We start from the raw sequence: 24,715 nt of genomic DNA on the forward strand, positions 1-24,715 counted from the left end.
ACTAACCTCATCAGGTATCCACATAGCTCACAATAGTTATACAAGTGCTCCAACAATCTAACTTTCTGTCTTGTCTTTTCACACGGCACAGGAATGATCTCATCACCACTGCAATCAGATGAAGTTAATGTTTCTTCATTAGGTAACTTTTAACAGAATTTAGAGTTAGACACAGTCTAATCTGTCTATGTGAACAGGTGGTCACTACAGACAGGATTCTTCAAGTTTTTGTCAGTGGGAAAATTGTCTATGGTGCCACCATAAATTAGTCACATTGGACAGGTGGTCCTTATGTAGAGGAGGACACTTGTACATGTTAAACTTGTACAGGTTTGACTGTACAACTAGTTAGGTGTTCTGCAATGAGTCAGTGTCTGTTGCCACCACATGCCTGTAACACTGGTGTGTAGTGTCAGATGCAGTTAGAACAACTGACCGATTCAGAGGCAGATTTCAGAGGCCAGATTGTTTTAAGCACTTACAAAGATCACTGTGCAGACACCTGATAAGCATCTGTGAAAAGCTTCATCTTTATCAGGTTGGGAAGTCACTGAATAAAGAGACTTTTCTTTCACAACCCTTGCTTTATTTCCACCTCTCTTTATTTCCACCTCTCAGTCTTGGAAACCATCTGTTACCGTCCTCTGGCCAATTCTGGCTGGTTCACAATGTACTGCATAAACAATGACTGTTACATTATATATGTATATATTCTACGCTTGTGACCGCATTTGTAAGCAGTGACACTTAGTGCTGCAGTACAATTCGAACCAGTCAGAATTATCCGCAGGAAGATGACAGACGGTCACCAAAACCTTGATGGAAAAAAAAGCAAGGGTTGGGGGAAAAGATAGTCTCTTTATCCTCCTGATAAGCAAAGCTTAACTGGTGTTCATATAGTAAGGTTCTTTAGACACAACCAAAGAGTACTAACTTCCTACGTTTCGATGTCAATCAGACACCATCATCGGGGTAGAATGACATGACCTGGATGATGGTGTCTTATAGACATCGAAATGTTGGAAGTAAGTACTCTTTGGTTGTGCCTAAAGAACCTTATTACTATATGAATAATTGCCAACCTGATGAAGTTATTTATGGATCTTAACTAGAGTTGTTCACAAACTGTGTTGCGCTGCGTGTCCCGCCGCCGGCTGCGTAACGCTGGCGACGCTGCACGTCTGGCCGTCCCCGCCCGACCACAGCAGGTAAAGCAGCACCAAGGACAGGGACAACAGCAGCACCACCAGCAACTTCTGTAGGCGCAGAGTCTGGGAGATGTTCTCTTCCAACCGCTGGGACGTACTGGAAATGGCACCAACCTGAAGATAACAGAATATAGTTAGACACATTTGATACCTCCAGACTAGCTGTAGACATCATCTGTGGCATCAAATGGCTGAGAGGCTAGGCTAGAGGCTTCTGTATGCGCAGAGTCTGGAAGACGTTTTCTTGTAACCGCTGGGACATACTGGAGATGGTACCAACCTGAAGATACCAGAATATGTTTAGACACATTTTATACCTTCCTACGGTATGGGAGGACCTAAGGTAAGGTAAAGTAAGACTAGCTCTGTGCATTATTAGAGGCTAGGTTAGGGGCTCAGGGTCTGGGGGAGGGTCTCTTCTAACCACTGGGACGTACTACAAATGGTACCAACCTGGAGATACCAGAATATGCTTAGATACATTTCACAGCTCTAGACCAACTCTAGCCATCACTAGAGGTTAGGCTAGGGGCACAAGATTGAGAGGTTCTCCTCCAACTGCTGGGATGTACTGGAAGAATAGTGTAAAACAAACAAACAAGACAAATAGAAGTAAACTGAAAGGGATCTTACCGTCTGGGTGAGTTCTCGGACCTGTTTCTGCAGCCGTGCCATGTCTCCCTGCGGCGTGGCCTCCTGAAGCTCGGCCGCGTCGGGGGTCAGGTGGGCGCATCTAAGTCTGGGGATCGGGAGGGGAGCAAGGAACATATATAGTCCTGTAGCTGTTTAATCAGCAGAACTGTTGTCATGCTGAATCAACAGGCAGATATTTCCCTGTAGGTGCCTCCTCTCCTCTTTATAAATCAGATGCTAAACATCAGTTAGTGATATAATAGGATATGATTTTGGAAATGGGCAGATGCTTCAGGTGATGCAGAGTGGGTTGAAGAAAGGATACTACTTGAAACGTCTGACCATTTCCAAAATCATATCGATTCAGTTGCTTGAGTAACTGCTTTTTGGCATACCTCATTTCCTGACCTTCATTGACTTAACATTTCTTATACAAGTAGCCCCTATTACCATATATCATACATACATGCTTCAGGCCTCCCTTGCACTGTTATATCTCACTATATTTTTCTGTTACGTATTCATAAACATTTATCAAAAAGATGATACATGAAAATAAATAAATTCTACATGTTTTTCATTGCAGACCCTTGACTTGTGTTATGCAACTTGTCCCTAACCTGTGCTCCATGACGGAGCCCTTGGCTGCAGACTTCCAGAGCGCGGCCAGCTCTGCCGTGTTCTTCACCTCCTGCTGAACCTCCATGGACAGAACCAGGAACTTGTCTCGAGGTGTGGAGGCCTGATGACCTAAAGTGGTGTTCAGAATATAAATCAGATTTTATTTTATGTCACAGTTTTAAACCTTAAATCTGTACACAAAATAAAGCGCTTACCAATAAGCGCTTTTGATCAGTCTTCTGATTCTTATCAACTTGAAATGACCCAAAGCCTTTGTCACACATCCAGACTGGTATTGGGCTCTGCTGTAAGTGGCCTCTTTTGTTCCCAAGAAAATAATCCTGTTCAGAATCCAGTATCTTCACCTTGGGTCATTTCAACTTGATAAGGACCAGAGGACTGATCGAAAGCTTGTTGGTAAGTGATTTATTTTGTGTATGGATGTAAAACTTAAAATTGTGACGTGATGTTGACTACCATCGCAGATGAATTTACATTTGTTTATGATAACAGATTTTATTTTGGTTCAGCTTATAACATGATACTCTCACGCACAAATTAAAGGAACTTGTCACGAGGCGTGGAGGCCTGTGACCTTGAGTGGTATCAGAATAGAAGAAATCAGATTCTTTATAATTGATATAAAAGTACAAATGAAAGGCCACAAGTCGAGGAGGCTTGGTGACCTAAAATGGTGTTTAGAATAGAAATCAGATTTTTTTCTTAGTTATTAGAGTAGTATCCCTGGTCAATCAGGATTTTATTCTTGATTTAACGTGCTGGCACATTACATAGGTGGCTTGGAGCCAGCTTGGTTTCAACAAAAAGGACCATACAATTCGTACAAATACTATACAGTAAATACAGAACATCCTTGTATACACTGCCAGATATAATGCAATGGGATACCATCCCATCGTCAGAAATTGTGACTAACCAGGCTGTAGAAAGACATTGACGTCCACAGACACTCCTGGTGCGATCGGCCCCGAGCTGGGGCGCACTCGGTACTTCTCAGGCGATGTTGTCTTCACCTAACATTAGACACAGATGGAAATCTTTGTTCAATCTCAAGCTAATGTGGATGGACAAATTCAAAAATTGTCTTACTTTATTTCTAGAATTCCATTTGTCAAATTGACTGTAACAGTTACTATTCTTTTATGGGCAGTTAGGGTAAGATGGCATTTTATATAGGGTTAGGGTTACAGGAATGCCTTTAAACCTGCAGCCTCAAATTGGCATCATCAGAAAGAACTCTCGGGTCTGTACTTCTGAGCTGGAAACTGTTTTCAAAGTACTTGATTAGAAATCCCTTTGATTCCTTATCTACACAGGACAAAAGCTACTGAAGCAACTAGATAACAGTAACAGTCAGACATTTAGCAGATGATAGCAGATAACGTTTAATCTAATATTGTTTAATCTGTGGACATTTCAGGTCCTGATTATCTTTTGTCAGTGACTTATTATCTGTATGCCTTACCTTGAAAGCCACAGTTCCGGCCGTTGTGTTAGTGAGAGTCAGAACCTGCTGCACCTCAGCACCCTCCGCATTCACAAACTCCAGCACATCCCCTGGACTGAAGGGGGGACAGCATGGTCATCTTATTAAAATATTTGTTGAACTATCAGTATGTTGACCAACAAAATGTATGAACTGTAATTGTTCAAAATATTCCTTTTGGGTATTGCCACTGAACTAAACTGAAACATTTCCACCAAATACACACCCCTCTGACGTTATTGAACATTACATGTAAGTCATCAAAAACCATACTTCCAGCTCATACATTACAATATTTGCTTGAATCATTTGGCTTTCAAACGAACATTCTTTACAAGCCTTTGTGCAGAGTTGAAAACATGCTGCCATGTTTATTGTCATGCCATGACCAGTAAAGTGGGAAGAATCAAGATCTGGAGAGATGATATTTTCATGGTTTGTTGTTCAATAACATCAGAAGGGTGAATATTTGTGCAAATGTGTATGTTATTTAACAATATTACCACAATTGAACGTTATTTCAGGGAATTTTCAATTTTTATGTCATTGTTGTCGTTAGTATCTAAGAGGTTCAGAGAAAGGACACCTTACCATATCTTGAGGAGCTGTCCCTGATGTGCTGTTGCCTCTGCTGATCGCTTGTTTGAGGACAGCAGCTGCTGTACCTGCCTGTGTCTGTTAGGGGGCGTCAGTGGCTGCAGATAAGAATAAGAAACACAAATCATTATGTTCCAAAAACAATTTCATCAGGTCAGTAGAACATACTTTAGGATATTAAAGTTAAAGTTGTCCGTACATCAGTAACAGATGCATAGGGGTGGTGCCCATCTCCATTTCTGTACTCTCTTGGAACTCACGACGTACCGAATGCAAGGCGAACACTCTAACCACTCGGCCTTTGCACCGGTACATAGGATATTGGAGGATATTGGAGTTTTCTTTTTCACAACCAGTATTAATGTTGCCTAACAGACATCTACCTCAGAGCTTCTAACTGGAATGCTGCTTCTCGATTGGTCAAGTTTCTCAGGTAGAACGCTAACGCTAGTTCACCTTTATCCGTGGGGTAACCTATATCCATTGTTTCTCAAAACAGCACATCTAGGGATGTCAACTCGATGGATAGTTGTTTCAAATTGTAATATTTTCAAAATATAGCAGTTTGAAGTAACATTTTGTCGGCATGATAGCCCTAAATACCCTGCTTCAAAAAGCAACGGATATAGGTTACCCTGCGGATAAAGGTGAACTAGCATTACCCTAAACATAGGCTACTCAAGCAACTGCACAGATTTTGTAAACAGTCAGACATTTCAAGCAGCATCCACTATCTTTTTGTCTTCATTTCATTTACTTTTCAATTTATAGCTTTTTTTTATTGAACTCCTGTTGGTCTTTATACTTTTCTCAGTCCCTGACAAAACACAGAGGATGCTCTGCAAAACATCTAACCATCTAAAACCATCCAGTTGCTTGGGTATCTGTTATCTTGAGAGAAATTTCTCCTTACCCCTTTGTCAGATTTTGCGTCCCCTCCCGCTGCCCCAGAGTCACTGTGTCTTCTCCGCACGCTGTCCTTTGTGTCGGCTGAGAACGTCACCTGTACTCAGGCAAAACATCATTCATAGTTAACATTATGTCATACCTGGGCCTCAACATTTGATACGGGTGTTCCGGACCAGGTGGTAAATATAGAATACAACATGGTGCAGTTCACATCACCCTCATTCCCAGCCCTCCCGCGGGTAGGATCGCTGAACGGCCAAAAGCATTATGTCACACCTGTCCAAGAAAACACTTTACAATCCAAAATGCGCTGGAAATTGAGAAAATTTGGTGTCCTTGATAAAGAATTGTAACTGTCGATAATTCAAATATCAGATTTGGAGGTTGGAATTGCTGATGTTATAATTCTTGATCAAGGACACCAAATTTCCTCATCTTCTGGCGCATTGGTAGCATGTAAGCCGATTCAAATCCAAGAAACCTGAACCATTACGGCATGAAAAATCATAGCCAGGATTACTTTTAAGTTGAAAGTATGATGTGCCAAGTATACTGACCTTTCTAGGGCTGGGGTTGTTGGAGACCTCCCCGTTGGCCCGTACCATGTTGGGGGACTCCGGAGGGGTGCCCCTGGGTGTGGAGGGGTTGGGCAGGTCGTCGTCAGGCAGGGGTGGGTACGTGTACTGGAATGTGTCCTGAAGAAGGGAGAGAAAAACACAATGTCAAGCTCAAATAATATTTCTACTTCTGTATTTATATTGTAAATCAGCATTACTTCCTTTTATAGATGTAGCAGACCACGCATTTGACAGCTACTAGTTATAATCTCAGTGGCAGCAGCAACAGATTTGGTATGGGGGGGGGGGGTATATTGCTGACCAAATTTCAGCATATGGGGTGCCAGAGACATGACAATCCTAACATTTTGAAATCTTGACCATCTGAAATGCCATTTCCTGCATTTTGAGGAGCAAACTTTGCTTGTAGACTAGGTTTAATAAAATTTTTATAAGTGAAAAAAGGGTTTCAGCTGACTTTTTTTTTGTGTGTGTGGGGGGGGGGGCCTCGTGCAACTTTTTCCAGAAAAAAAACAACAAACTGGTGTGTCCTGAGCACCAGAACTCACCGTGCCTCCCATGCGGGTAGCCAGCTGGTCTGGAGCGATGTACTGCTGAACCTCGCTCCGATTCACGAACTTGATCTTCTTGACCGAGTCAGGTGGCAGCCACGTTTTGATGATCTTCCAGGCAGCTGATGAGATGTGATTTTATTTATTTAAGTCACGCTTATACATTGGGGGATGGAGCAAAAGACAAAACACTCATAAGAAATACCCTCATAGATACAAATATGAAACATTGAATACGTGAAGCACTGTATGGTTTGTACTTTGACATTCGACTTATGCTTTAATTTATGTGTATTTTGTGGATGTTGAAAGACTTCAAGTTCCATATCCTGCTATCTTTTGCTATAAGCTGAAAACACAAGGCATTAATGTACTGCATACATTGTACATGTACATGCCTTAAGCAGTTTGAGTACCCAAAGAAGGTACCCAAGTATGGGAACTGCATATACAATTGAGCCACTTACTGTTGAGAATCCATGGCATCTCATAGACCAGTAGGTAGGCTGGAGGAAAGAAATCATAGTGATGGTCAAAGATCTTTTTAGATATCCTTGACAAGTTAGAACTGTTAAGTAGAACATAATCTATCCTTGTCATGGCTAGTGAAAGATTAGACCTTCACTGAGCTAAGACTCGATCAAGATCAATTTCCGTTGTCTCAGTCAAAGAGGACTAAAGCAGAAGTTCACACATTAACTCTAAGCATGGCTCAGTGGTCATTGATTTTTCTATGTTACAGCACTTCATAGGAGGCCAAAGTGGTTTCACCTTCCGGCGAGTAATCCCTCACAGTTCATTTTCACTGAAAGTCTACCACATGATATATTGAATCTGATATCAATGGAGGGAAACTATAGCTGCTACCCAACAACTCTTGTGGCAGTGTAGGGTCTAATGCTTAGGGTGTCTGGCAGAGCTGTCTCCAGAGATTTTTCCTGTCCCTCTCATTGTTTGGGAGACCATGATGTTAATTTCATTGTAGGAGCTGTGGTTTTAAGCCTACAAAAATACATTTTTATCATTCTCATGTCATTTCTGACCATCGCAACAAGCAAATGTCCGTCGTTGGATAGATGGACAATTTTTGGAGACACCCCTGGGTTTGGGGTCAATCCACTGACAAGTTCTGATGCTGTTTCCACAGGAAATGTATCTTTCAAAATTGCCTCACTTTACAAGTCAAAAAGTCAAAGTTCATGAATTAACATGAGGGACAGCTCTATATAATGTAGGGGTGAAAATAAGGAACCGGTGCAATGGCCGAGAGGTTAGAGTGTTCGCCTTGCATTCAATAGGCCGTGAGTTCAATCCCAGGCCGAGTCAAAGCAGTATGTACCATTTTTAAAGTCTTTGGTATGACTCAGCCGAGGATCCACCTCACGGCCTACCGAAAGAAAGGCGAACACTCTACCCACTCGGCCATTGCACCGGTTCCTCACTTTCACCCATACATTATATAGAGCTGTCCCTCATGTTAAATGGAGGTCCCGTGTTTGAGGAGAGCAACAGCTTGAGATGGTTGAAGAGCCCATCACATTTATCAAAAAGAGAAGGGATCCTTCCTGGTGTGAGTGGATCAAACCTTACAGTCTGGTCTTACTTATCTGGGTTACTCTTGGACGCACTGTACTGATAATGCAAAACAAAGAAACAAACAGACAAACAAAAATACAACTCACCAAGCATGTTGGGGAAGTAGTTCTTGAAACAGTTGATTAAGAATCTAATGAAGTCCATATCCTGGAAAAGAGAAGAAGAGCAGCACTTTGAAATTTCATACAGTAGAAGTCTGGAATGAAAATTTATAATTAATGAATGAATGAATGAAGATTTTATTGCACATTTTTGCCACACCGGGCACAACAAGACATGTTGAAAAGATACAGTTCACAGATACAAAATGAGACAGTGGGAGCCGCTACCAGCCTTGTTTCTGCCTGGCTGCAACTTGTCATGCATAGTTGCATCCCAAATAAATAAAATGAAATGAAATGAGACTACAGTAGAAGCCGCTTAATTGCACGGTCTATTTGCCAGTGAATTTCGTGCAATTATCTGACTGGTGCAATAATACGAAGTTATCTAGCTGGACCACACTGGTTTTGGATTTGGAGAGTCCGTGCAGTTAACAGAAGTGTGCGTTAATCCGTTGTGCAATTAACTGGCTTCTACTGTATTGTTATTTATAATATCCATACTTTCAGCACCAAGGACAGAGTCTAGGTTTTCCTATTTTATGGTACCATTGATCATTTCTTATAGATATGCCTCAAAGAGCACATTATTAAAACATTAAAAACCATGGTGGGATAAACTGGTGCTGCATTGTGGTTCACTAACTCCACTTAGGTGAAAATTAGAACCTATCTTCAATTACGGCCATCCTTCAGAAAGGACATTAAAAGGAGGTCACGTGTTTGAGGAGACCCACACTTTGAGCAAGTTAAAGATCCCGCCACACTTATAAAAAATAGTAGGGTTCTTCTCGGTGTGAGTGGTTCAAATCCTTACTATTTAATGGCAGCAACTGGAGTAATTACTGTCTTATTGATGTCACTAGCTGCTGTGTTGTACAGGCTGCCATTACAGATCCTTGCTATTTAGCTGTGCAAGCTCCTTGCAATTCAGCCCCTGGCTGCAAAGAGAGAGTAGTCTATCCAGCAAATAACAATAACATAACAAGAACAATAACCTACCATACGTCGATGTAGGTTAGACATCCAGGTAATAAGATACACCAAAAAGGAATAACCTACCATGTTGCCCAGGCCCGTTTCTAACATGTCGAACACGATGGTCATCTGTTTCCCCTGGTGCCTTGTGCTGAGCCTCTCCAGCCAGAAGACCAGGAAGCGACACAGCTCCTGGTACTTGGACGAGTCCTTCTTGTGTAGCTTCGCGATGAATATCACTGCGGAAGACAAAAACAAGCGGAGGTTTGTTTGTTTGTTTATTTGTACAAGGAAAGACATAAAACATAATACAAAAGCAGTAACGCTAGTTCACCTTTATCCACGAGTAACCTATGTCCGTTGTTTTTAAAGAGTGGGGTATAGTAGGGATATCAAGACTGTGGTTTCAAAATATTGCAGTTTGAAATCACTGTTCATCTATTCTATAACTAGATACCCTGTTTTTGTAAAAGCAACAGATATAGATTACCCGGCTGATAAAGGTAAACTAGCATTATATAAAAACAGGTGCAAGCAGAGGGAAAAGCGTATGTAGCTTAAACTAAGCCCTCCTGCCCTATCCTAGGCTAAATCAATTACAATTGATAAATGATTCAAGTAATATACATAGTGTGGTAGCCGTAAATGCTAAATAAAAAGTTATCTGAAAACCAGTTTAACTCAATGAAGAGCTTATATTCGATGGAAGACAGATGCTATGAACAGGATCATTGTACCAGGAAAATTCCGCTGGCTCTTTTCGATGAATACATTGAACGGTGGACTATGGAACGTCAGGTCCTAGGAGGTGTTTGATTTTCAGAGAATCAAATTCTATCGAATAAATGAGCTATATTTTGTCCTTTTTGAAAAATGTGGGATGTCTATGCTCTTCCCATTCATTTTGATGGACAGTCACCTGCACATGTATACAAATGAAAATTCTGACAACTGCTGCACTAATGCTACATGCAAATGTCAAGGCCCTTCAGGCTTAGCCTGTCTTGTGTTTTCACGCAAGGATCACCTCTGTGCACTATTCAGTAAAAGGTCCACGTACATTTACAACGTGTGCTAAATGGTGCCTTCAGGCATTTGTGTTTCATCCCTGATACAACAAAAGACTGTATATTTTATTTCCCCTATAGGGAAGGTAAATATAATTAGATGTACATGTATCACATGTGTGTTGAATGGTGTCCTGAGGCATTCATGTTCCATCCCAACAAAAGCGCCAAAAAACTAAATATACATGTAATTGGATATTCAGGATGTAGGATACTAGCCTGAAGCAGCTGACAGCCAGTTTCTGTTCCTTAGGGGCTATACCAAGTTGATTTGTTGTTTCTCAGATTGAAAAAAAATAATATAATGTGCTTATCTTTATGAAAACGAAAATTGAGAACCAGGTTTGTGCAATTAGTTTAACAGAGTGAATACACTGTCATATTGGAGTTTTCCTCTGTTCCTTATAATATAATGTCTGCTTGCTACATTTTCACCTTCAGATGTCCAAAAATAGATCTGCACAGTCTTAGAAGCTATACGACTCAGGCATATGGTGCCTTCAACCATCCATGTTCCATCCCTGACATGAAAAAAGACTGCATACAAATGTATTTCCTTTCCCATATAAGGAATGTAATATAGTGTACTTTGGCTTCTATGATGTCTGCTTGCTACATTTGTACCTTCAAATGTCCAAAAATAGATTTGTATGGTCTTAGAAGCTATACCATTCAGAAAGAGGTCCATGTACATGCACCACATGTGTGCTAAATAGTGCCTTCAGGCTTTCATGTTCCATCCCTGACATGACAAAAGACTGTACATTTCCTTTCTCCTAGAAGGAAGGCAAATATAATGTACCATAATATATATGTAGGAAACTCTTTAGCTTGTAGGGGCTGACAGCCAGTTTCTATTCGTTAGGCTACACCAATTTGATTTGTTGAGTCTTGGATTTTTCAAAAACTAGAAAACATAATGAAAACAAAGTTTGAGGACCAGGATCGTGCCTTGGTGCAATCAGTGTTACAGAGTGGATACAGTAACATTTGAAGTTTTCCTTTGGCTTTAATGGAGTCCACTTACTACATTTTCACCTCAACATCTCCAAGAACCAAGGAAATGAAACACCTCTGTACATGACTATGTAAGTATAAGGTCCACGAACATGCGCTACATGTGTGCTAACTATAAATGGTGCCTTCAGGCATTCATGCATCCCTGACATGACAAAGGACTGTACATTTCCTTTCCCTTATAGGGAAGGCAACTATGATTAGATGTGCACTACACAAACATGCACAGCATGTGTATGCAGGAAGCTCTTAAGTCTAGAGGCACCCACAGACATTTCCTGTGCCGGAAATACATATTTAATAATCATTTTGAAATGGTGAATGCCAAAAATATGAATGGGGGTAGGTATCAAAGGTACTCCAGTGATCCAATTTAACTACCAGGGCACTGAGCAAAAAACACTTTTGTAATGACAGCTACAAAAAAATGTATAATTTACATTTTCTGGCGAAAAAAAGATAATCTTAAAGGCATCTATCGCATAAATGAGACATGTGCACAAGGGGTTTAGTCCACTCTATTTCCAGCTGGAAAATGACTAAGTCTAATCCAGTTAGGAGAAATGACAAATGTCAGGAGGAGCAGAAGAAATGGAGGGAGAACAATATGTTTCACTCCCAGACCTGGGGCGTGGAGTGAAATGTAATTGAATGCACAACATATGTATGCAGGTCACTCTGAAGCCTGTAGGCACTCACGAAATACAAAAATATCCACCACATATGTCACAGGACACACGTTCTAAGTCTAAATAGCAGAACAAATGGTGTAAGAACAATATATTTCATTCCCATACCAGTGGTGTGGACTGAAATACAATTAAATGCACAACATATATATGCAGGGCACTCTAAAGCCCTCACGAAATACAAAAACATCCACCTCATCTGTCACAGGACACACGTTCTGAGTCTAAATAGCATAGGAGAAACAGAACAAATGGTGTAAGAACAATATATTTCACTCCCATACCAATGGTGTGGACTGAAATATAATTATATGCACAACATATGTATGATTAAATGGCATTGCACATATGTATCACCATCATCATCATCGGTCGGCTGCAGAGCAGTCGACTGCAAGCTTCCTCCAGTTCCGTCTACCCGTCTACAACATCTGTATGCAGGGCACTCTAAAGCCCTCACGAAATACAAAAATATCTACCTCATCTGTTACTGGACATATGTTCAGAGTCAACCCGTCACCTCGCGATGCTATCTACCACACAAGCACACAAACCGTGGCTTTGCAAGCTTGGAGGCATTACAGTAGGGCTAAACTGGGCTTGCAGGAACATTGAGCTGTCTGGGTAACTCACAGATTGCTACCAAGCCACATCACCTTGGTAAACCCTTTCCACTGACACTGGCATTGCCACCACCACTGCCTCCTTCAATCAAAAGGAAACGCTGGGTCTGGGTCTATGCAGCCCTTACTGAGTATGCACTCTTGCTGTAGGAACTATCACACATATAGATGTCAGGGGTCGAAATACACATACTTAACTTGCAATTTGCACATAATTTTTGAGATTTGTATGTAAAAAATATTCTGAACTTGCAATCTTGCATGTTGAAAATACCTGGCCTATAGTAAAAATACTGAGGCCATGGTGCCTTTGCTTGTCTGACGGGGATCGTCACTGGTCGTCAGTAGGTGTTAGAAATAATCAAATTGGGCTTTGCTGCAAACTTACATGCTGAATATGTGGATATCTTTCCAAAATTTCAAGTTCTGTCTACATTTTCATGCGCCGATTTCTGTCCGCCAAAAGTGACAGAATGGGCAAAATTCTTATCTGTCCTGAGCAGCAAAATTCCGCCAAATGACGGAATGATAGATGCTGGCTAGAACATTGCTGCATTTTGCATGTAAATTTTTCAAATTGCACGTAAAATTTTTGCCAACTTGCAATTTTGCATGTAGCAAAAAAAAACTATTTCGATCCCTGGATGTAATAGCCTTAATGTATTTAGAATAATGTTCTTGGTTGTCATTCTGTCGATGTCAAAACCGCAATTGCATTGATATTATCTTTGTCTCTGTCAGCAGGGCTAGCCCTTTGTAATAGCCACAGTCTAGTCAGGCAGCCGTCTGTGTGTGTTGAACATTAGCTTTAAAGTCCTTCCTGCATCAAATGGTGCATAGGGAGGCACTCATCTCTGGATATATGAGAATTCTTGTACACAATCAAATTAAACTTACTTGCTGACGTTTCGATGTCTGTCAGACAGATAGATCAGAGAAGACAACAGACGGATCCGTTGGATTAAAGAAGCAGTCTGAATAAGGAAGTCCACCCCAGTGATGAATCGGGACGAGGGGGGATACAAGCTGAGCCACGTTTGGGATAGTGCTCTTCTCGCCGCAAAAGCGCCACCTACATCGGCTACATATAGCGGCGAGAAGCAGAACTCCAGTCAGAAGCTCTGAGGAAGATGTCTGACAGACATCGAAACGTCAGCAAGTAAGTTTAATTTGGTTGTGTACAAGAATTCTCATATATCCTATATTCTACCAACCTGATGAAACTATTTTCGGAAGGCACTCATCTCTGTTCCAACAGCCCATGGGCCATGCAGCATTGTGCAATCACTACGGCTAGTCATTTCCCAAATGCTGAGTGCTAAGCAGACAAAGCAGCATGTACCATTTCTAAAGTCTATGATATGACTTTACTGGAAACTCGTGACCTGCCGAATGCCAGGCAAACACTCTAACCATTTGTCCATTGCGCCAGTGCATGCTGAACTCACTCACTCACTATCCATGGTTAGATTATACTGCTGCTGGGTTCTAAACAAATAAATAAACTCACAGATGGGGTGCCCCTCCTTGTCCTCGTTGTGTGCAAACAAGGCTCCCTTCTCAAACATGGACACAGGAAGGCTGGACTCACTGATGTCTGAAATATGAAGTTCAGTTCAGAAATAACAAAGTTGGCATCAACCATTATGATGAACAGTTCATACACAGTTTGGGGCAAAATAGATAATGCCAGTTTACCGGTTTCTGTAAAACAATCATCCGTCGTGAACGATGGGAGAACCATGGTAAAGCAATCTATATCTATTGTTTTTAAAGGGTATTTAGGGATATCAAGTTGACGGACGGTGCACCTGGTTTAAAAGCAATGGATGTAGCTATAGGTTACGTCACAGATAAAGGTGAACTAGCATTATTCATATTTATATGATGTTGTCACACTATCCTTGCACATGTATTAGAAAGGTGTTCCTAATGATTAGTTATTGACTTTTAGCAATCAATCAATAAACACTCAAAGTCTGGCTGGAACAATAGTAATATTTCAGTTTGATGTGTGTTGAAATCACATCAAGGAACTATTATTGGAAAGTTAACAACCTGTGCAGCTTCATACTTATATAGACCATGCCCAGATGCTTGTACAGCCACAGCTGTTACAAAGTCAAAAAGCTTTGACTGTAACTGTCGATCAACAGAACGTTATCAAATCTAAGGATTGCCAGAAACTAAATCATATTTTCACTTGAAAATTGACTCCATCACATTGGCCAGGGCTTGGGAATGGGCAAATAATGGCTGGCCTCTAAAGATTGAGCAATGATCGGGAAAACACCAGTCAATTATTACTGTAAATGTCCTTTAAAGCTCGCAGACTCGTCAGTAAGATTGAATTTGCTGCTGTGTGATGGGGGCTTTGAGAGAAAAACAAAACACAAGCCCCAGCTGTTGCACAGGGACAAGCTTTGACCATAATTGTTGATCACCAGACAGTTATCAAATTCAAGAATCGCCAGAGACTCAAGTGTATTTTTGGAAGGTGCTCTGGGACCAGCAAGTGTCAGCCAATCTCTGAAAATAGTGCTCAAGGATCAAGAGAACACAGGGCATCACTACAAGAAAAAATGACATTTAGAGCTCACAAACTTCTTAGCTGATTGATTTCCCTGCCACATGACAGGTGCTTTAGAGAGAAACAAAACATAAGTCACCATAAACTCCAAACAAAAAAGAAGACATTATTGGACTAATTATACTGTAATATCCAGCACAAAAATTGGACTCACCCAAATTTTCGACTGGACACCAACAGTCTTTGTCAAGGAATGAACAATCCACTGCTGTTGTGATGTCACATTATGCAGATAGAACACATGACTCAGTAAGCAGTGGACCATAGGTTGCAGGAGGTCTATGGCGCCCACCGCGCAGTGGATTGTTCAATCCTTGACAAAAACTGGTGGTGTTTAGTCAAAAATTTGTGTAAGTCCAATTTTGGTGTTGAATATTACAGTGTACCTAGTCCACTACTGACTTCTACAAACACAGATGAACTTTCAAGTTGAAAAAATTGAGTAACGATGAAGAGGAAACCGGGCAAATCAAACTATTAAACTTCTTTTTTTTTACTTATTCTGTCACTGAATCCATGTTATTCTTTACCAAAGATAAAAAGGAAAAAAATATTTGTACAGGCATTATAAAATCTTTGTTTCTAGATTCTTGCATAAGATAACCGAAGCCTAAATAATATATCACAGCCGAAAGTGACATTTTGAGCTCGCAGACTCATTGGCTGATCAATTTTTCTGCTGTGTGGCTTTAGAGAAAGACCAAAACACAAGTCACCATAAGATCCAAACAAACAAACAAACAAACCATAAACTCCAAACTCCTTCCTCCACTTGAGTGCGCTGACCAGCATGTCGTAGGCTGCTTCAGGCGTTGGGCGGGCCAGGAGGTAGTTCTCCAGGTACTCATCATCCTTCCTGACCTTGACAATGTCCCGAGGGTCAAAGAGGTCGTTCTGTGAAATTGCATCTGTGAAAACACATTAGAAACACATTTTGGACTTGCCATTGGGTGATAACCATGGTTTTATGAATGATATCCTTGGGGGAATGTTACAAATCTAATGAAAAAATGGAAAAAATATCATCCCCCAAAAATAACTTTCATGAAGGAATAATATATTCACTAGGGACAGCCCTATGTTCTGCTTAGGGTTAGGGTTGGGATTAGGTTGTGTTGAAAAATAGGGGTGCGTCAGGACAATAGGCACAATAGGTTGTTGGAACGTATAGGGTTGCCAAATCACAGGACTGTCGGAAAATTGGACTGTAACCAAATGCACCAAAGCAGAGTTTTTAAAAAAGAATATTGTTGTTTTATCTGATAAACATTAAAGATAGTGGTGCTCTCCCTCCCCTTATCACTTGTATCCCCATTTTTGTTGGAAAGGGCAAGTTTTGCGCCCATAGATGTCATGTACATTTATCCTATTAGCAATACAATATGTAAATGGCTGTGTTTTTTTAGGGGGCAAGGCACAATATACATTAGACTACCTATTCTGTCCGTGGTACTGAAAGTATAGAAATTATTGATTTTAATTTCAAACAAGGGAAATGGCAACAGCACCACTGCATCTGTACCTCTCCCCAGTGGACATTGTTTTGCAGGGCTCAAAATGCTATTTTCTGCATACCTGCACAGGTGAAGAAAATCACCTGTACCACTCTGAATTTAGGAAGAATGGATCATTCTAAAATTATGTTCAGCTGGTGTGTTATACCGAAGGGCAGTTATACCAGCTATATAAATACAGATACAAATTGTTGAGGAAACATTGCTATCTTTTTTTGATACTTGATAGGTAGTAGGTTAGTTGATAACAGTCAATGCAGCTAATAACAATTCACATACACCTTCATCATAGGACATTTATGTAAACCCAGTACAGGGACCAGTGCAGGTTAGGTGCAGGTAGACACCAGAAATACCTGCACAGCTCCAATTTTACCTGTACTAACCTGCATATACAGGTGGTATTTCGAGCCCTGTTTTGGAACGTATTACTCATCGAACATGACAGCGTGTCGATGTCTGCAATGTGTATGGTAATAACATAAGCTAACATCGTGTCAGGGACATCCGTCATCAGGGAACCAGGGAGGATGAGGGAATTGTTTCTTGTCTGCTGATTTATAGGAAGACGACAGATCAATATATAATGGCAGACAGATGTAATACCTAAAGCAGACAGAAAGTTTCACAAAGCAGTGCAGAGTCATCTTCAACTTTCATCATATAGGCAGTCCGGTTACACCCTTATCTTGGACAGCCATATGTTCTGGCACCCCTATGTTCCCACACCCATGGGTATGGGTCAAATATGCTGTATTTGCTCTCAAGCAAATGTCAGCCTTTCTAGTTTATATATATACATTCACATTTCAAACAAAATCCATTGACAAAGAGACAGCAATACCTGCATTTGGGCATTTCAGGCAGTAGGAGTTTGATTTGGGATGAAAAGTTATAATATCCATACTTTCAGCACTAAGGACAGCATAGGTATTCATTTTTTTCAAAGTAAAGCACACTCCACTTGAATCAATTAATGCCTTTTTTTTCAATTCTTACACATATGCCTGAAAGAACACATTTTTAAATGCGTTTAACACAAAAACACTCCTAATTAAACAAACAGCAATCAACCCGATAGAAGATATACTAGAGGGATTGCATTGGAAAAGGATTATTCCTTTAAATTGAATGAATGCCTTTTTTCAATTCTTATTTATACATATGCCTGTTAGAACACATTTCTAAATGTTTCTAACACAAAAATACTCCCAATCGATCACAACAACAATCAACCCAAAAAGAAGGATACTAGAGGGATTGCATTCGTAAATGATTATCCCATCTGTGACCATGATTTATCATCCGTGCTGATGGAATTGTATTAGAAAATAGCAAAGTGAAACACTATCCATAACAATCAAATTTTGCAGGGTGATAACTCCGCTAAATAATTCATCAACACTAAGCCGTAGGGTTATGGCCATATAATGACTTGTCAGGACTTTATAGTAGCTCCTGGCATCAAAACCACTTTTCATGCTACCTGTAATTCCAGTCATGACACAGGGCCTGTAGGTATCATATTTCATCCTGTGAAAAAGCCACCAATGCACCACCTACATTTTTAATGGTTAGGCCACAGCAAGTAAATAGACCCAATAAGCATTGTAACAAGAGTTGATGTGACAAAATATGGCATCACAGCTAACAAGTCACTTATTCTTGTATTCAAAAAGTGAACTAGTGGAGTAAATGTGATCCTAGTGTGGTAGACTGGCATCACTTATCAATTTGGCAACTACTCTCATGGCTTCCATATTGGTGCCAATCTTACAGATATCCAGGAGTCAAGGCTACCACTCTAGTGTCACTTCTTCATACAATTATTAGCTTACAACACAGCCTATTCACACGTTTTTTTTCTTCTGAAATCAGGCAAAAATTAATGAGCGTGCGGATGTCATCCATAAAATTTACTTCCTGTGGCCTTAGTAAGACGTTGTCAGCTTGTTAACATATAGATGAAATAACTTTGAAGCCCATCCCTGACTGATAAGCACAAACACTCGTTATTTGAGATGGACATTCCCTGGTTAATGAGAGTAACACATGGTTAACATCATAAGTACCGAATAAAGGACATCCCCAGACATTACTATTGCCTAGCATGAAGCCTCTATTGCCTACGCATTGCTTGCTGCGTGTTGCTTTCTCACATTCAAGAGTAGACTTTGCATTTTGGTCTTTTGTTATTGTTCATGTTGTAGTGCCTTGAAACAAGAGCTAAAAGGTTTCTTAATAAACAACAATAAACAACAACTATATACCTAAAGCACAGAGGTCGAGCTTTTCCCACAACAGCAAAGAAACTCCAGGAGCTAAGGAAGCTTGCAGGATGCAAGGAATAATGCAAAAGGATGAAGAAAGACTGAATGCAACTATAGGACTTTCCAGACTATAGATGCAGAACCCAGTGACTGATGATGATGATGATATACTAGTAATCTATACTTTCAGCACCAAGGACAGCATAGGTATTTACTTTTCAACAAAAAAAACATGCTAAACATGAATCTGTGAATAATTTTTCTAAATTTCTTAGAAGATATACAATGCTTTTGTTTACATTTGGGATATTCTGCAACTGGTGTCTAGCAGGAAGTCAATATTAGATTACTAGTTCCCTTGCAGCAAGTTCCCTTGCTGCTTCTATAACAAGATATATTTTTACAAGAAAGAATCGGTAGCGCTTCCCCAATTTTGGTCTGTGGATAGGCTTAAATGTATTAACATTAAGCACATTGAAGTAGACATTTGGCTCCAAATTCTCTATTAGTTATGGGATTAGGAAGGGAGGAGGAGGTTGAGGCTATGATTTCCCAAATAGCACTTACTCCTACAACTGGATATGATTTTGGAAATGGTCTGATTTTTCAGGTAGCATCCACTATCTCCTGTCAGTGTCATCTTATTACCTGGATGTCTAACCTTAACACTATGGATTTGCACCAAACAGCATTATGCAAATCATGACTTCTCTAAATGATAAATAGTCTAATGATATAATCCATTTGTGCTAAGTGAAATTTTGTAATCAAAACATATCCATTCCATTACAATCATTTCTTTCATGGCTGTATTTCCATGATCTTCAGCATTTTTATGATTAGAGGTCTGATAAACAAGAAAATGATATGCTACGGCCTTACTCAGTTCATTGAAGTTACCACATGTAGCACACGCACATCTGATCTCACCCTTCGTTAACACTGGCAGATGGATTCAGCCGTGGCAGCCATTAATGATTTAGGCTCGGATTACGTGCTAATGACAAGATAACAGTAATCAATAGGAGGAACAGAATCCATCAACAGCCACAGACAGAATAGCATAAGAGCAAGACTGTGTTGGCTGCGTCTATTTGGTTCAATTCTGCGAGCAAAAATAATCAAAGCTTGAGAGTAACTCAGACAATGGTGTAGCCAACCTACATATACAGAAATCAATTGTTTTCTGATTGACTACAAAACTAAATAGAAACAGCATTTTGTATTTCTGATATGAACCTGTACAGAAGGACCACCGGACTATTGTTACCACTTTTTCTGGTCCTTGGATCATTTTTACCCAATGACAAAAGCATTAACAATCCAGTCTATAGTGACCATCTGTCCACATAGACCAGATTTAACCACTAAACAGTCTTCTTGGGCAAGTTCAACTACTGTAGATGGAGAAATGTTTGGGATAGTTTTTTGTTCATGATTTTTGCAGTGGCCATTGCACCGCAAACTTAAAATCGCTGCGAACATTATTCCATTACAGTATATGACTACAGTCTATGGCGCTACCGCAAACTTAAAACCACTGCGAACACTCAATTTTCCCGCTACCGCAAAAGTAAATACCAAAACTTAAATGCATTTACAGCATATAACTGTTCTGAAAATTGTTTCCAGCATATCCAACATATTCCCTGAATCGTTGTATATGATTCAAGGTCTTTCTGTTGTCTGTGCCATAGATAAGGCAAACGCATCACCTGTGCCAAATCAATAAAAACAGAGACATGTAACAGAGCAGTAGATGTCAGCAGTGCCCCTGGGCATTTCTCTGTCCCCAGTAGGATCAAAGTGGGCTTGTTACTATATCCCGGTAATCCATACTTCAGCACCAAGGACAGTGTAGGTAATGGTGCACTCTCACTGCACTTGCGACAAGCTTGCGTCACTGCAGTTTGAGAGATACTCAACGAAGTTCAGAGATAAAGCACCAAGTTTCTTTTTTTTTGTCTTCTATATAAAGTCATACTTTTACATACTAAGCAATATCTAAATAATAAAAAATCAGAGGAAATAACAAAACAGTGATGCAGTGAACGAACCCCGCAGTGACGCAAGCTTGACGCAAGTGCAGTGAGAGTGTACCTTAACGCTAGTACATCTTCATCTGTTTTTGTTTGTGGTATCTAGTATATCTTGTTTGTTTTTTAACAACTTACAATCTTTTCAAAATATTGCAATTTTTATAGCAGTACTTAAACAATGTCAATCAACTTGATATCCTGGAAATACAACGGGGTATCTAAGAATAGCAACAATGATTTCGACCTGAATCTGTGAATGCTTTTTAAAAATTTCTTGCAGATATACGAGCCATCACTGTTTTGTTTTGTTTACATCCAGGGTATTCTACAACTGGTATCTACCAGGACGTCAGCTGATTAGATTACCAATCAACTGTACTTCAAATGGCCTAAAAATACTGAGATATTTGTCTTGCATGTCTTCATCTTTTCAAGGCAGCCCTAAGGAAATGGAGTCCCAGACAAAGACGTTTCATCTAATTGTAAACCGAAACAACTTGGCAGACCTTGAAAGGGAGCTACCATATGGTACCAGCTCACATAACATCAATCCTGCTTCCCTCTCGTACCTGTACCTTTATCTTTCTCACAAGATTCTCCTGTTACAATCAGTTATATACACTAATGGTATCCTCTGGGTTTTTGCAACACATTGGTCCAGAATATAGGCTATGAGGGATGATAGCTGATACTACCTGATACACGTTAATACAAAAATAGACAACTTATACAAGAGTAGATTTCTTAACCTTCTCCCCACTAGTACTACATACTCCCATAAACATTACATTCATTCAGCAGGTTATATTTTTGGCTGAGTTTGTGTGTCTGTCTGTCTGTTTAAGAATAGCATTACTCCATAACTCAAGAAGTTGTGAATGGATCTTTATGATATTGGTTATTTTGTTGTTATCAAAATAAATAAATTATGAGATTCTGAGCCCCCTAGCAGCTTTCCAACATATTGCAACACAACTTCTGTTTCTGATATCCCTAAAAAGGCTAAAGCTGTGTTTTGGATTTGGGGTGGTAGATACTGTACAATGCAGAAACTTTTGCGGTTGTTTTATGTTTGCGGTTTCTTAAACTTAAAACCACTGTGACCATTTTTCCATGGCAGTAAGAGGCTACAGCGCATGGTGCTACCGCGAACTTAAAACCACCGCGAAAAGTCCTTTTCCTGCTACTGCAAACTTAAATGCATTTACAGTAGCTCTGATGCCAGAAGACTGTCACAGCTGATGAGAGGCAGTTAGAAAAACATCATGTATACCCCTGGAGAGATCCTCCATGAAACCCCCATGAAATTGTGACTGCCAGTAGATGTGAAAAGCCAGCAAGACATTTTCTTCAGTAAAATACATCAAAGTCAACTCAGCGAGGCGTCACTTTCAGCTAAATGGATTCAGATTAACTTGGCCTGGGGGACTCCACTTTCATGGGGTGTTCAATGACGTGTGTTTCCACATTGCCATGGTGACGGTGTTACCATGGAAACATCAGAATGTAATCAACATTCATCTGTCAAACCAAAGCTATATGTTGGTGACAGAAGGTCATCTGAAGGTTATTGAATTTTAATGCCGAACAAAAAAAAATCAATGGCAACATCTGTTAACGATAACAAAGGATTCCAGATTTATTTTTGCACTGGTGCACCTGACCTAAAAATTTTGGCGCACAAAATAGATTTGGGTGCAAAACCCGATAACGAACGTTTTCCTCTTTAGAGCTGTAATCTGAAATTCTATGACTGCAAACAGTTAACCGTGACATCACATTAGAAAGAATACCGAAACTAATTATTAGCATACTCCATTGTAATACTATATCAAAGAATTATGTTAGCCCTTACTGTTATGTTAACTAGATTGCTAAGCTTTATCGTATACCTCTATTTTGTACTTTGTGTAATAGTTGTTGCCATACATTGCATCATGTGCAATTGTCCTGCAATAAAGTTCTTCATGTAACCATTCTAACAGTTCTTTTTTCAACAGCAATAACTTGATGGTCAGGTTAGATTATCAAAGCTGACTCCTTTGAACTCAGGCAGAACATATAGCATCTCATGCCAAACCTGTACAAAGACCGTGAAAGATATCAACAACCTATCACTACATCTACTCCGGCTGGCTGGAAAGAGCTAGGGTTATCTTTCGGTGCTTTCAAAGGGCGCCTCCAGCAAAGATCAGTGCTTATCCCTGAGCTAAAGCTTGTAAGGTGTAATACATCAATGCCTGTGTGCAACTAGGCGTCCTGCCAAGTGTAAGTAAAAGAGTGGACTTTATCCGGAGTAAAGTGCACAGCTGACACGATGTTTTATGGTCTAAAGACTGCAAATGATACATCTTAAGTATCATTAACGTTACACATCCTCAGCATGGGCTTTGAAAAAAGGTAGAGTTACCGGTATTGTCGATGAATGTTAGGGTATCCTCTAGGGTCTAAAGAGTGCCCTTTGCAAAAGATCAGTGGTTGTGGATGACTGCTTTTCTTATAATGTCGGCACACACCTAGGCTCCCTGCCAAGCTTGGGGTGTATCCTTTGTATGTTTGTATGTGTAGTCTAGATGTAATATTTTACTAAGCTCTTTACAATGTGCATGGTTCAACTTTCTTGCCTGTTTCTCGTAGCATTTTATAACGTTACGTTACATTATTTCAAGTGAATGTGCATAAAATTTTCTCTCTTTTCTGCCCTCTCTCCTTAATGTTACACTCTAACTCCCCCTTTTCCTTCAGTTTCTCCTTCTCTTCCCTCCTTCTTTCTTTTTCTTTCTTTCTCCTTGTCTCCATCTCTCCATTCCCCTATCTCTCCTTCAATTACCCCCCCCCCTCTCTCTCTCTCCAAGGACGATATGAGATTCCTTATTTAACGTCCTTGCTCTCTCCTCTCTGCCCTATATCCCTCTCTCTATCCATCCCCTCTTAACGTTACCCCATCATTCTCTCTTTCTCTTTCTCTCCCTTTCTGTTTGCCTGCCCAAAAGGACTGATGTGGAAAGCGCTACTAAAAGACATGCACAATACATCTGTTTTATATTAAGATAGGTGCTTTACCGTACTAGTATCACGCCCATCCCAGCTGTGTTGAAACCAAAGGGGCGGGAACCCTGACCATACCGTGACAACTCAACCCTCTGCGGTGTTCAAACGGCCGCTGTCAAACAAGTCAAAGGTCGGCCTGGCACGAATGCCCTTGTGTTACCCTTCGAACAGAACAGAAATCCCCCTCACGCCAGCTCCTGTGATAAAAGCTATTGATCGCGCAGCTGTGTGTTAGAAACAGCCCGTCCAACGCGGGGTTACAAAACGCGATGTTTGAACGGTTGATAATAAAAGAGAGCGGAAGAGACACAAACTCACCGGCCTGTTCTCGGAGAAAACGGTCTCTCAGCTCTCGGATCTTCACTTTCCGGTCCTGAAAACAAAACAGACACCTTCAGACATGTGTTCGCGAACTTCTACCGCGGTGTTACCGTCAGTCACAATGAAAGTATCGACAAAATCGAGGAAAAATTGGAGGTGAACCTCTTTGCCGTCTGCTACTTCCGCCATGTTGGTCATGCGATGTTGTCGGTCAAAGGTCACCCGGAAGTCGGGTCGTCAGTGGCGGGAAACACA

The 24,715-nt window shown here is 40.4% G+C and overlaps 1 protein-coding gene across 1 annotated transcript; it reads right to left on the reverse strand.

The window, feature by feature from the left end:
• Window positions 1-734: 734 nt before the first annotated feature.
• LOC118419508 (motile sperm domain-containing protein 2-like) lies at window positions 735-24,712 on the reverse strand. The gene is made up of 16 exons (XM_035825920.1): window positions 24,623-24,712; window positions 24,458-24,512; window positions 16,012-16,173; window positions 14,186-14,272; window positions 9,364-9,518; window positions 8,287-8,347; window positions 7,072-7,110; window positions 6,602-6,726; window positions 6,033-6,170; window positions 5,480-5,569; window positions 4,561-4,664; window positions 3,949-4,045; window positions 3,400-3,496; window positions 2,462-2,591; window positions 1,842-1,947; window positions 735-1,322 (listed from the first exon to the last, which is right to left on the reverse strand). Exons 1-16 carry the CDS (start codon window positions 24,656-24,658, stop codon window positions 1,119-1,121), a joined length of 1,686 nt encoding a protein of 561 aa, XP_035681813.1. The 5' UTR covers window positions 24,659-24,712; the 3' UTR covers window positions 735-1,118.
• Window positions 24,713-24,715: the final 3 nt, after the last annotated feature.

Source organism: Branchiostoma floridae, chromosome 7, assembly GCF_000003815.2.
Source record: "Branchiostoma floridae strain S238N-H82 chromosome 7, Bfl_VNyyK, whole genome shotgun sequence".
In the NCBI taxonomy this organism is placed as follows: domain Eukaryota; kingdom Metazoa; phylum Chordata; class Leptocardii; order Amphioxiformes; family Branchiostomatidae; genus Branchiostoma; species Branchiostoma floridae.